The 14217-nt window shown below is 47.0% G+C and overlaps 1 protein-coding gene across 6 annotated transcripts in view; it reads right to left on the bottom strand.

The window, feature by feature from the left end:
• Window positions 1-14217, bottom strand: part of GDPD5 (glycerophosphodiester phosphodiesterase domain containing 5) — a 100597-nt gene that overhangs the window by 49879 nt on the left and 36501 nt on the right. For 5 of the 6 annotated variants that reach the window (XM_085078055.1, XM_085078086.1, XM_085078070.1 and 2 more), the window contains exon 2: window positions 9006-9180. In XM_085078055.1, the coding sequence (XP_084934181.1) occupies window positions 9006-9122 (117 nt within the window). In that variant the 5' untranslated portion in view covers window positions 9123-9180. Of the gene's footprint in view, window positions 1-9005; window positions 9181-12160; window positions 12182-14217 lie in introns of those variants that run through there. The other variant, XM_085078077.1, reaches the window with a different exon arrangement.

Here is a 14217-nt window from a genome sequence, read left to right as displayed (position 1 = left end):
GAGGGCAAAGACACATCTGGGAACAAAAGCCATTGAATGGGCTAATGTGCCAAAGGCTTTCTGCCCCAGCTTTGGTGGCAACCCAGTGACCTGAAGGCCTAGAATAAAAAAAGAATTAGAGCAAGGAAAAACTGAAGTGCCTCTCTTTCAAGGGGAAAATTGATAAAATCAGGGTGTTCCCCAGCCTCCACAGGCCCAGCTGACATGAACAGAGACTGTCTGAAACAGTGGACATGTCAGATTTACCAGCATGAGGTTAGGGCTTGGCTTCCCAGAAACAAGGGTGCACTTGTTCCTGTATCTGCCAGACAAGGGGATGCTTTGTGCAAGTCAGAGAAACCATGTATTTTTCTACTGCCTGACATATGGAAGGGATTTACCTATTTTTCCCTAAAAGAGATTTTAATGGGTTCAGTGCACTGCCAGTGGGGAACCAAATGAAGCCACAAGCCCCAGCAGCAGCTGAGTGTCCAAAGCCAGCATCCCTCTGGAGAGCAGGCAGGCAGAAGCTTGGCTTATTTATTTACTACTAACTTTTAAATCTCAAGGGTGAAGCGCTGGGGAAAGAAAATAAACAATCAGCCATCATGGGAGTAATTTAAATGGAGTTGGCTCGTCACACAAGAACTGGGGTATTTCAAGCCCAGCACAAGACAGACCTGGGTCCATCCTACAGCAGGTTCCCCTTTGCCATGTGCTGTTTATCCCTCAGTTCTGCCTGGAGAAGCAGGAAAGCCTGATGGCTGCAGGCAACAGCAGCAAAACACTTTGGTCAGACTTGAACACACAGCTAAATCCTGCAAACCCACACAGAGTAATTCTGCATCAGCCTCAAGAAGGAAAAAAAGCAGTGAAATGAGAGATCCTTTCCAGATATTGCTCAGCTAAAAGCTACACCCCCACTCCTGATCCAGCCTGAGGCTCTTGAGCGTTTTGGGGAAGGAAAACACCCAGACCAGGAGGCCCAGAAGGGTGGTTTGCTCAGGATGTGGGGTGGTTTGAGTGGTGACAAACCAGGCGTGGTGAGCAAAGCCTCCAGTAAGGCACCACAGCGAGTTCTCTGCTACAGGAACCAGGAGGTGTTTTAGCAGAAAAGCCACGACAGCTCTGCCAAAAAATGTCAAACGTGAAGGGACAGCAGTGAGCAAGAATGAAAGAGCTTTGTGGTGAAAGGAGCAGTCTGGGGGAGCAGAAGAGCCAACACACCAACACCAAAAATGTTCATCTGTCCCCCAAGCATCATCACATGGGATATGGGGAAGGAATTGTTCCCTGTGAGGATGGTCAGGCCCTGGCACAGGGTGCCCAGAGAAGCTGTGGCTGCCCCTGGATCCCTGGCAGTGTCCAAGGCCAGGCTGGACAGGGCTTGGAGCAGCCTGTGATAGTGGGAGGTGTCAGAGTTGGAACCTCATCATCTTTAAGGTCCCCCTTGCCACCCAAACCATTCTGTGATTACAATCAAGGGAAGGGTTGGTTCCTACCAGAAGGGAGCTGTCTCTCCCCTCCCCCTCTGGCAAGCATTCAGCTGATTTGATCCTATTGAAATGGTTGGGAATTGCAGTCCAGCAAGGACACTTTTGCATAAAGAGGATGTCACAGTCACCAGATCTCTGCTGTTCACATCAGCCTCACACCAAGAGCTATCCCAGCCTGGTCGCTGCCCAGCAGCCTCAGACACCCAGCTGATGGGCAGGGAGGCCAGAGCTGCTCTCCTTGGGCTGAGAGCCTTTTTTGGCACATGCAGCATGATCTGAACAGCCACCCAACCTTTACTTGTTGGGAATTGGAACCTCTTTTTGTCACCCAAAAGTCAACCTTGACTTCACAGCCAGCTTCAGGAGAGCTCACAAGAAGTTGATTCAGTTTCTAAGAGTCAGAGGCTGCAAGTGCAGACTTCAAACAAAGCCTCAGTTGTTTCACTTTTTGTTCCATAATTCTCCCTGGAAAAGGGCCTCATTTGATTTCACTGAAGTCAATTGACTCTCAAGTGCTTGCTGACATCATCTGCAAATAAGCATCTGCCAAATAAAGGCTCAGAACTGCACGTGAAGTGGAAATGATGGGTCCAGTCCAGTTCATCAGCTTCTCTCTCTAACAACTCACTGCAGACATGGCACAAAGGCAAAAAAAAAAAAAAAAAGATAATAATTTTCAAGGTTGAGATGAGCTACAAAGAGTAACAACCAAAAAACAATTAAAGCCTCTGGCCACAGACAAGCACATTTCCAGCTGCTGTTATACACTTGAAATCCCACTTTGGAGCTTGGCCATAGCTCTCCTGGAAACAACCTGGAGAAAAAGCTTAAATCTGCACTCAAACCCCCCTAAATCCAAGTTCCCTCTCCCAGAGGAGCTCACGAGACACTAAATGCAGATAACAATCACAAATCAGCTTCACAGCCAACAAAGAAGAGTCATTACATTTTCCAGCTTTGCTAATCAATTTTGTTAATGAGACATGTCAGCAGCACAGAGGTTCCCACTTCATAAAACCACAAGCATTCCTGGAACCCAAGCACTTTGGATCCCCACCCAGACCCCACAGGCAGCCAAGTCCTCTCCAAAACAACAAACTGGCAGATGACTGAAATGTCTTGTCATGAGTGCCAGGAAAGCCACACCAGCACATATTTTCAAGTTCTTCCCCGCTGACCATTATTTCAGAAAGGGACATTTGACAAGGGCCTGGAATGCCAGGACAAGGGGGAATGGCTTTAAACTGACAAAGGGCAGGGTTAGATGGGATATTGGGAAGGAATTGTTCCCTGTGAGGATGGTCAGGCCCTGGCACAGGGTGCCCAGAGAAGCTGTGGCTGTGCAATCCCTGGAAGTGTCCAAGGCCAGGCTGGACAGGGCTTGGAGCAACCTGGGCTAGTGGAAGGTGGAATTAGGTGGTCTTTAAGGTCCTTTCCAACCCAAACCATTCCATGATCTACTCTGAGACTGTTCCTTTCCCAACTTCCACCTCTTCCTCTGCACACCCTTCTCAAGGATCATCACCACAAGGTAATCCTGCTCCTTCCTATTCCCTCCATTTCATTCATTTACTCCCACTGGGGACAGGTTCCCTTCTTATCTAGTTAGTTTTTGTGGTCATTTTGGAACCACAAGCATCCTTGAGGTACTTCCACAAAGTCTGCTTTTAGGAGAGACAGGAAAAAATGCCTTCCACTTGCATAGGAAAAAAAGAAAGGGGAAAAGAAGCCTTTTCCATTGGCCCCTGCACTCTCCCAGTGCATTCAGCCACCCAGGAAGGACTCGCTGCAAAGCTGCTCTCCAACATTTTCTGCTCTGTCACAGCCCAACTGTCCTTGGATCTCTTCCAGGACACCTGGGAATTCATGGGAGAGGCTGGAAAGGCAGAGCTGGTGAAGCAGGAGCTTGGCAAATTCCAGCCCAAATGTAAAGGAAAGCACTCGAGTCAAACTGAAGGGCAGCCAGGTCACCCTCACTTCCCTCTGGGTGAGGAAAATCCAGTCTCCTCTGGAAAACAGCCACAATTTGTCACTATTCTGTCAAGATCAGGGAGAGAACTTCTGGCATTAAGACTCCCACAAGTCAAACTTCTGTGATGTTAATGCCATTTCACTTGTCTCATTTTCTCTCCTCAGAATTCACACTCATGGCTCCACACATGGGAAAGGACTAAGTATCTGAGTACAGAGAGACACAACAAATTAACCTTAGATGTTACATCACCAGTTCCCATTGCCTCTTTGGAAAATGGAGTTATCCAATTCAATTTTAAAAGTCTAACTATAACAACAACTACACAGCCAAGAGGGAAAACATTAGTTAAGGAAAACAAGCAGAAAAACCACCAATTTTTTTCCCCTTTTCAGAGGGGATTCAGAAAATATTGTACCTTGATGCTGTGTAAACAATCTTCCACAACAGCTGTAACACTGTTTTGGTCAGAAACCCAAAATTTAGCACCATAGCAGCTGCTGTGTGGAAAATTAACTGTATCCCAGTCAAAACCAGTACAGGGAACTCCCAGGGAGAAGCCTGGAGAGGTTTTCCCACATGGGTTAAACCAGGAGTTGACTGGGCATCCTTCAAACCAGCCAGGATTTTACAGGAGTAGCTGCACCACTGTCCTTAGACCAGAGGAGCATTGCTGTACCCACGTGTCCAGGGGCAAGAAATCCCTGTAAAAACCCAGGGACAGACCTGCCAGCTAAACACAGAGCTGGCTCTAAGGGACCATGGCCCAAAAATCCCTCCTTCCCCTCTCTTCTTCCCCCTTTCCCCAGATCCAGCTCAGTTCAGAGCTGGCTGTCGAGAGCCCAAACCCACATTTTGCAGATGCTCTGCAGTAAAAACCTTTGACACCTCTAAAGCTTTATAAATCCCAGGGCACATTAATCACCCAGTCTGAGCCCATAATCCCAACCCAGGCCCCACAATCAATGGGTTTTGCAGACTCTCCCCCACAGGCATTCTGCCTACATCAGGACCTAGCCAGAAATTCAGCATTAGTCAAACATCCTCACCCTGACAATATTTAGGCTGCACCACAGGATTAGGCTCCAACACTCTGGCTTTCCTGGGGTTTCAAGGATTTGGGATTTCCCATCCTTCAAACCAGCACTGCTGAAATAGGGAACCTCTCGGACACAGAACAAGCAGGTTCATCCCAACCTTTCTGGGAGCTGTCTGAGGGTGTGGAAATCGATGGTAAGCAAGCTCCTGGCAGGTTAATCCCAGTTCCTGAGGCTGGAACACCTCTCTGCTCCTGGCCAATCCACCACAGGATCCTGCCCAGCCTCAGAGAAGCTTTGCTCCTTCATGAAGGCCAAATTCTGCTATTCCCAGTTCAAACCAGTCTGGTCTGATGGCATCATGCACAGCAAATGCAATTCCTGCCTGGCTCAGCTGACACATGGATCTGAGAGCATCCCAAACAGCTTCCCTGGACAATCACCCACCTCACAGCCTCCCTGTAAAATGAAGGGCTCAAAGGTGAGTTTTAAAGGATGTTTCAGTGATGTGTAAAACCCTGAACACGGCCTGGCTTTGCTTTCATTTCCAAGCATCAAGGGGAAAAATAAGAGAATCACAGAATCAGAATAGTTTGGGTTGAAAGGAACCTTTAAAGGTCATCTAGTCCAACCCCCTCTAACAACACCTTCAGGAACAACAAGGAAAAAACACATGGATATTTAATGGAATGACTGCATTTTCCTGCATTTAGCCCATCAAGCCAACATGAGTGGACACATCCATTCATGGGGACTCAGCTCTGAATCACTGGTGACATCCAGCATGCAGCATCCAATGCTTCAGTGCCCAGCCTCAAATCAAACAACCTTGAAAGAGCTTCTTTCCCTCAAAAGCTCCTGTGCCCTCAGGCCTACGGTCTGGAACACTCCCAAATTGAAAAACACACGGAAAAGGGCAAATTAACCCATCCTCTAATAGCAGATTTCAGCAAAGCAAGCAATTTCTGTGACCAGTGACCTTTGGCCATTTGGGAATTAGCACTGACAAAGTCCCAGCTCCAAAGCCCGTGGCTTAGATCATCTGTTCAGGTCATTTCACAGCTCTGGCCAAGCGGGAATTACAAGAGTATTTCACCAGAGAGTGAATTAATACACGCAGCCCAGACACAGCACTGCAATTCATTATGCTGATGGATCACAGCTCCTCATTTATCTTTGCAGGAAAGGACCCCAAAAAGCCATCAGAAGCCTCAGTCTGAGTGCATTTCACCAAATGGACTATCTTGAATCACACACATTTCACTTGAAGGGCATAAATCCTGACAGTGACTGCTCAATTCACAGGCAGGGTTTGATATCTCATTTACAGATTTGCAGCTACGTGAGCAGCAGCAGACAAGGGCAGGGAGAAGCTTTCTTGGGTATTTCCCCTCATCTCCCCGCCCACTTCCACATAGTTCAGACAGTTTGCAATTAAGAAGAGGATTAGGAGATTTGTGATGTGAAGAAAGACCATGCTTTGATAGCTCAGCCCAGCCAGTCAATAGAAATGACTCCTTTTTACTGGATAGATAAAAAAAAATAAATTATCACTGCCATTTCCTTTAGCAGGATCTCTCTTTCCCCTCTCTCACCCAGGATGATTTCCTAGGTCTGATGTTTGCTGTGTACAAACAACAGGGGTTTGGAAACAACCAAAAAAAAAGCTTCCATGCACTGACTTCATAATACCTTCCTTGGTGGAATATGTGATGAACAAGCTGTGGTTAGATCAGAAAATCCTCCCTCACAATGCTATGGAGATTATAATGATCTGAATCTCAGCAAGACCATTTCTCCTCCTTTGTATGTCTTTCCTTCAAAAAAGCATTAAAAATTAAAAAAAAAAAACAAAAAAAAACCATGAAAGGAGGTCCTGTCATTAAAGCAGAGGCCCCACAATAGAAAAAAGGATTTTGCAAATGTTTAAAATTTAAAAAGGAGATCAGAGTATGTTGGTTGTGTGCCTCCAGCCTCCCTCTTCCATTCTCAAAGGTCAGAGTAAAGCAAAGGATAATGACAATTCCAGGAAGCTACAAACTGCCTCTCAGAAAAACTAGAACTCAGGTGTCCAATTAAAATTCTCATTTTCATGCAAATTTTTAATGCGGAGTAGAGAGCTTGATGTGCATACATTTGAAGGAAAAGGAGAGCAATCATTAAAATTCTGGCTGTTGAGGTGCATCACAGTTCAGACAACAAACATTCACAGGCATCAGCTGAAGATCCCATGGAGGCAAGGCTGGGTTGTGACCCAAATTTGGGTGAAAGCCTTTTATTTGGGGGAGTTTGATGTTTTAAAAGAAAGCAGATAACCACGCTGTGGCCTACACTAAAAAACTCCTCTTTGAAAAAATCACTTGCCTGCTGATAATTAAAAAGCAGAAAAATAACTTGTGCATGTCCTATTCCTTCCTTTCCAGGTAGCTCTGGATTTTTGCAAGTCTTGGGAACCTCTGGAGAACTCTCTGGAGTGCCACAGTCATTTTTATAGAAACCATGCTCAGGAAAATGTGGATTATACAGCAGTTGCTGGGTTTACAGAGGCTGAGGTGATGCAAGGTCAGAGATGAGGCAATGCAAGAGGTATTATCAGTGTGCCACTGCCCTTGTGTAAAGTAAAAAGGCTCCCAAGTTGTGGTGTTTTCCTGGTTCATTCTTTACATGTAGATCAATTAAAAAAAAAAAAAAATCCCAGAATGGTTTGGGTTGGAAAGGGATGATAAAGCCCATCCAGTGCCACCCCCTGCCATGGGCAGGGACACTTTCCACTGTCCCAGGCTGCTCCAAGCCCCATCCAACCTGGCCTTGGACACTGCCAGGGATCCAGGGGCAGCCACAGCTGCTCTGTTTTGCAGCTCATGTTAGGCTTTCTTCTCCTACTCCTGGCTGTTCTCTGCATTCCTCATCTACCAAAGTGGAAGTTGAGGCCTCACAGAGACTTTAAAAAGACCAGCTAAGACTGGACATATTTTTAAGCCTGGATCAGCTACCTTTAAACACAGCTAATTCCTTTCCAGCACTAGAAAAGAACAACTAGAATTTCCAAGTAGAATTGGAAAGCTGACACCGATATTTTTTGGTCAAGCAAGCAGAGCCAAATTTCACTGAAAAATTCATGGCAATTTTTCTGTAAATTTTTAGCTAAGAAGTGTAATGTCCTGCTGGCTCAGAAGTGGTCACTGAGCCCAAGCTGGCCAGGCTGAAAGCAGCAGAGGGAAAACAGCACCAACATTCCTACTTTGCAAAAGGAAATTTGTTTTCGGCTGCACAAACTCAAACTGTGACTTTCCAATTCACAGCTGCACCACCAACAATGGCTGCAATTCACAACCAGGAGCATTTCTGGCACAGGATCTGCCACGCAGCCGTGTTTGCTCCTTCACAGCTTCTTTTCCAAGAGGAAAAGCACTCCAGAGCCAGGAAGATCCCTGGTTATAGACTTAAAAACAGAACGGAGGAGCCAAGCGATAGCAGAGCAAAATCAAGCATTCCAAAGGCAACCAAAGGGTCTCCTGGGAGCACTGCCAGATGAAACAAGATTTAAAGAAGAAAAAAACCCCACAATTTAACTAGTAAGCACACTTAAAAAAAATATCCCAGGCAACATGGAGTACAGGAGAATAGTAATACAAAATCCTCACCCAGAAGGTGAAATAGGGTGGCTTTGACAGCAATGTTTTTACACTTTTCCTATCAACACACCAGGTCTCACATGACCTCATCTCACAGCCCAGAACAAGAGGGAAGGTGCAAGTCAAGCCTCACTGCCTGGACTCCCTCTGCCAGAGCTCTTAGAATCTGTATTTATCCAGGTGAGGGAAGAGCTACCTTTACCAGCTTTCCCATTTAACCCCAGCTTGTTCTCACCTTCTGCTGCCTTTCATCAAACCCCGGAAGGGTTTAAGTTGGAAGGAACCTTAAAGCTCATCCACTGTCACCCCTGCCATGGGCAGGGACACCTTCCACTATCCCAGGTTGCTCCAAGCCCCAGTGTCCAACCTGGCCTTGGACACTGCCAGGGATGCAGTGGCAGCCACAGCTGCTCTGGACAACCTGTTCCCCTACATACATATTTTCACATGCAAGAACAGAATCAAATTGGGAAAGACCTCTGAGGTCATCAGGTCCCTTCTGGGACCAAATACCACCATGCCCACTAAAGCCACACCACGAAAGGCAGAGATGCTGCAGAAACACAACTCCTACAGATCCAGCCAAGGGTGCTGCAAGCACCAGCAAGACACAGAGCAAGGATTAAAAAAACACAAGGGAAGTGTTCCTCAGCACCACAGTATGGACAGATTTGGGCAGATTCAATACCCTGGAGCACCATGACCAATCTCTACATCAGCCACACCGGAAGGACCTCTCACAGACCTCCTGCTGCGGGGTCATGATTCCCATCAAACATCCGAGCAATAAATAAGGAAAAAAATCAAATATTGAATACATTCAACAAAGACCTTGAACCCAACATGGCAGGGAAGAGATGGCAGCCAGCTGCTGTCACCGACTGACCTTGGTGGTGTCATCATGTGACCGCTGGTACCGTTTCCAGCGGCAGCCGTAGATCCCGGTCAGACAGGACAGACATAGCTGGGGCTCGTAGTACTGCAGGGGTTGGTGTTTAACCATGCTCCTTCCAGCCCCTGCGGAGCCAGCTACCACAGATCCATCAGCTCCTGAGAGAGCCCTGGGGCAAAGGAGAGAAAACAACAAAAAAAGGAAATTAAAATCCCCGGCGATATTTCAATACATTAACAAGCAATTTAATAATTAACCATGTCCTCTGGCTACTGAGAGGAGGGATGATAATCAGATCTATTCCCAGCCCTGCCAACGTCTCCCACTCAACAAGACCAAGAAGTTTAATTAGTTTGCAAGTTTTATTTCCTTGTGCAGCTTCTCCCACACCACCAAAAGCAAATGTGTTCGTAGGAGTTATCGGTAGGGAAAGCCACGCGAGGACAACAGCAGGAGGATGATTCTCTGCAGCCCAGATGATTGGGTTTTTATGAATGATTGAAGTGTAAAGAGCCAGAGCCCCTGCAAGAACAACCTGAAAATTGATTCAGAGACCTCCACAAAGCTGAAACCCAGATAAGCCAAAGCAGTTTATCTCCAGCATCCTTTGGAGCCTGCAAAACCCTCCCAGATGAAGAATGAACACTTCCATGCCTCCTGCAGAAGGGACATCACAGAATCATGGACTATCCTGAGCTGGAAGGGATCCAACAAAGATCCAAGTCCAACTTCTGGCCCTGCACAGGACAACCCCAAGAATACAGAATACAGTGTGTGAATGCACATAAAATACACAGTATCATTGATCCTGCCCTCTCTCTTTACACACCTCTGCAGCACTCACAGGGATGCAGAGCCGGATGCTGGGCTGGATCCTACCCCACAGGTATTCCACAGGTTCCTGGAGCACAGCTGTGCACCCACAGCCCCCCACACTGCTGCTGTGGGGATAATCTGAGGGCTGGGAGTGCAGTTTGACAGCAGCTGAGCTTGCAGAGTGCTTGCCCACCTTTCCAGAGAGTGCAGAGTTGAGTGCAGGGTGTGTGGGCAGTAAATCCTACCCTCTCCAGGGGAAATGCTTTGTTTCCTTACACGTAAGATTCCCAGGGTTCAGGTCTTGGGAAAAGCTGTTGACAGCTGAGTAGCAACATCCTCACTGGCATCAGCAAAGTGTGGCTGGGCTCAGGGAGATAAACCTGCCACCTAAAACCTTTTTATTGACACATGCCATGCAAGGAAGCCTCCAAAAGCAGGGATGACTACATTTTTCAATACAGCTGATGCACAAGGAGATGCTGCAGGCACTGTAGATGCAATGGTGGAGTCTAGAAATGCCAGCAAGGAAGGACACAGCCAGCTCAACCCTGCCAGCTCCTGCCTGTGTCTGTGTCCATTTACACCCTGTGCTCTGTGCTGACAGCCCAGGACAGCCTTGTCCTGACTCTGTTCAGGGCTCAGCATCCCACAGGCAGGAGCCAGACTGTCCCCATGCTGTCCCCAGAGCCCACAGCCCCTGTCCCTTCCTCTCAGCAGACACAGGGGCAGCTTTGTGCTCTCTGTGCTGCCCCGAGCAGGGACACAAGGTGGGCACAACTCACATCAGTGTGTGGCCAGCCCAGCTCCCCACGTGGCTCAGCTCATCCCCTCGGGGTGACAAGCAGGACAGAGGCACAGCCAGCCTGACACCAGAGCTGTTTGCTCATCACCTCCCCCCGTGCCCTCCCAGCCCAGCTGCTGTGCCACCTCCGTGGCCTCTGCTCGAGGTCACCTCCCTGCCCACAGTTCAGCTCTCCCCTGCTATTTATAAAGCTCAGCATTAGTCACTGCTCAAGTTGCCTCCTATCCTCAGCTTCAAGACCATCCCTAGGAAATGAGTCTCCCCCTCTGCCTGCCCACCACAGGCAGAAAAATTGTCAGACTGGGACAGAAACTGAGGACATGCAGTATTAGATGCTATTTAAAGGTCTTGGGCAAAACCAGCCTCTCCACCCTGAAGATGCCAAGCATGGAGTGATGTACAAGACACTGGGGGATCTGTGCAAGATGTAAAAATCATTCACAGCCTATTAACAACTCCCCTGCTAAACCTCTTATTCCACCCTGAAAACCTAGAAGGCTACAGTTGTTCCAAGTCAATCCTGAACAAATTAACATCCAAAGGACAGCATCTCTCCTGATTTACACCTCTTCCTGCTTTAGTCATACAAGGCATGAAGGCAGACAGGTCACCTCATCTACAAAAGCTTTGACTGAGTATTTTATCTGATCACTTGCAAGAATTGTCCTGATTTGATGTTAGGGAGAAGTTCCTCCCTGTGAGGATAGTGAGGCCCTGGCACAGGGTGCCCAGAGAAGCTGTGGCTGCCCCTGGATCCCTGGCAGTGTCCAAGGCCAGGCTGGACAGGGCTTGGAGCAGCTTGGGATAATGAAAGGTGTCCCTGCCATGGCAGAGAGAGTTCAACCTATGGAGAGCTCTCATCTCAGGGCCGTCCCCATCATCCCTGATTCGACCTGTCCAAGATCCAAACATCCCTCTCAGGATGAATATCCAAAACGACTGGATAAAATCTCCAGGCAGAGCTCAGGTGGGACACAAGCATCTTCCACACAACAGGACAGCCCAAAGCACACCTGGCCCCAGCACAACCCCCAAAAGGCACTGCTGGAAGGTTTGAAGAGCAGCAGAATCCACTGTAAGCAATCAAGAGGACAAAAATTGCAAATGAGGAAAAACACAGCTGAAAAGGCTCTGTAAGGCACCAAGTGAAGTTCCCACCCTGGTTCCTGTCACGGCACAGGCAGGCACTGTGGGAGCCCAAAATTCCAAGCTGCTCTCCAGAAAAGGACTCAGGAAACGCACAGCAAGAAGAAACCCAAGATGAGTTTTAAAAAAGTCATTCCTAAATGCAGTGTAATTGCATGAGGCACAACCAACAAGCCTAAAATCATTCCCTCTTCTCCATGAGCACCACAAAGAGATTCATGAAACCCCAAAATAGATGGGAAAGGACAAAACACAGCCCCCACCCTCCCCAGCACACACACACACAGACACCTGAGCAGTAACAGGAGCTGCAGGAAGAGAAACCACACTGATACCATCTGCCCAGACAGCCTTGCTTGGCCAAGAGCATGGACTCAATACTTACTGCTCCTGCTTCCAGCAATTGATTTAAGGGAGCAGCAGAAAGTCTGCACCACCTCCCAATCACTGTTCCCATGACATCTCCAGCTGTCGAGGTGGAGAAAGCAGCCTATGAATGATTCAGCCCACTGCTGGTTAGCATTACATACAGAAATGAAAACAGGAAGCAAGACAACAGGCATTAATTATTCAAATTCAGCAACGTGCACCAGGAGGCAGGGGGGAAAAAAAAGAAATAAAATAGAAAAAGCAAACCCACACACGTTCTCAACCTTGACTTTAAAGATGCATCATGTGCCAATGGCTATGAACTTCTCAGAGCTGAAAAACCAGCTTGCTTGTCCAAAAAGGGGGAGCAGGGTAGATTCCATCTGCAAATACAATGGAAGCATTTTCCAAAGGCTCCAGGATGCCTAATTAGCACACACTGCACTTCTGAGATACTGAAGTGGAGGTATCTGTTACACATTATTCCTTTCCAAACAGCTTCAGAGGGAAAAAAAAGAAGGGAGAATTGGAGTTGCAAACTTAAAAGTTAAGCTCTCTGGGGAAATTTGGCCTAAAATTTTTGATTTTTGTCTGAGTTAACTCCTCCATCCCTGTAGTCTTGGGGCAATATTCAGAAACCTGGAGTGCAGAGGGAAGGCAGCAATCAAGACCAATCACCAAGCATCTCAGTGCCCTCATTTTAGTGAAGGGAAGAGCAACTGCACCAGTCCTGAAGTGCACTGGGTAAATAATGGGAATGAAGCTCCAGAGGAGCAGGTTTAACAGCCTTTCCCAAGGCTTGCTGCAGCCCAAGCCCTCCCCCACGGTTTGCTCAGGATGGTTTGGATCAGCACATCCAAGAAAAAAAACCTAAAACACACCCCAGGATGCTGTGATACAGCCTTATGAATAATGAAATCATAGAATCACCAAGGCTGGAAAAGCCCTCTGAGATAACAAGAGCCAGGCATTATCCCACCACTGACCCTGGAATGCTGAGGGCTCAGGAGACATGGGAGCAAAGCCAAGCATCTGGAAAGAGGAACACACGTTCTTCTCCAATAACTCCACCCATCCAGATGTGGGAGACACCCGTGGTCTCCCACAGCATCTCCATCTGCCAAGGCACAGCTGGGAAGACTCATCAAATGGAAAACCTTCCACAAGGAGGCTGCCATGGTTTCAGAGAGGCAAAACTGTGGGGAAAATGAGGGGAAGAACCATGTGCTGCCCTCATATCTGGAGAGGCACTGGGATATGAAAAATCAAAGCACACCCTAAGCACACAGCCTCTCATCTCCCAAAATTCAGGCCCAAGGAAACTCACCTCACTTGCAATGCAAATAAACATTAAAAACAGAGACTCCTGGGGTGTTTGAGATTAATTTTTTAACTCATTTTAAAAAGAGCTTGGACAGATTCTGCTGATTTCCACATTAAAAGAAGTGGTTTTCCTCTTGCTGGTGACTCCTGGGATCACTGTTTATCAAGAATCGCTGTAAATTCAACATCTCCATTTCTACTAAAACTTGTATCAATCTAATTATGCTTAAAACCTTGTTAAGCAAATAATTTCCTATGCCAATTAGGTGAGAACATCCCTGATAATCAATTAGCCCTATTGATATGCTTGTAAGCCTTCTTGTCAGTCGTTTCCCTAATTATACTGGAAAATCCCTATTTTCCTTAAATACTTTCTAAACAAATTAAGCTGTTCCAGAGCAAACTCTCCAGTTCTGCACAAAAAAAAGAAAAAAAAAAAAAAAAAAAGAGAAATCTCTATTGCCCAGCCAGGGCCAAAATTCTATAAACTATCTCAATTATTGTGATTTTCATGGATCCTTCATTGGTTTTCATGCACTTTTTTTATTAATACACTGTCCTCATCCAAGCCAAAGTAATGCAATTTCATTTTCCCCGACTTGGAAAATGGAAATGGAAGAGGGTCAATATCCCCATCTGTTTAATAACAAGCTATTACTGAGGGCTGTTTGCTCTGGCCACTCCCAGGGGAGGAAATCGAGATGCACACACACACTGAGCAGCATTTTCCGCATTTTGTTGGCACAAACC

The sequence above is a fragment of the Lichenostomus cassidix genome, chromosome 1, assembly GCF_008360975.1.
Source record: "Lichenostomus cassidix isolate B80296 chromosome 1, HeHo_3.0, whole genome shotgun sequence".
In the NCBI taxonomy this organism is placed as follows: Eukaryota; Metazoa; Chordata; class Aves; order Passeriformes; family Meliphagidae; genus Lichenostomus; species Lichenostomus cassidix.
Note: the sequence above shows the minus strand (reverse complement) of the source record. Positions and strands in the feature narration are given on the sequence as shown.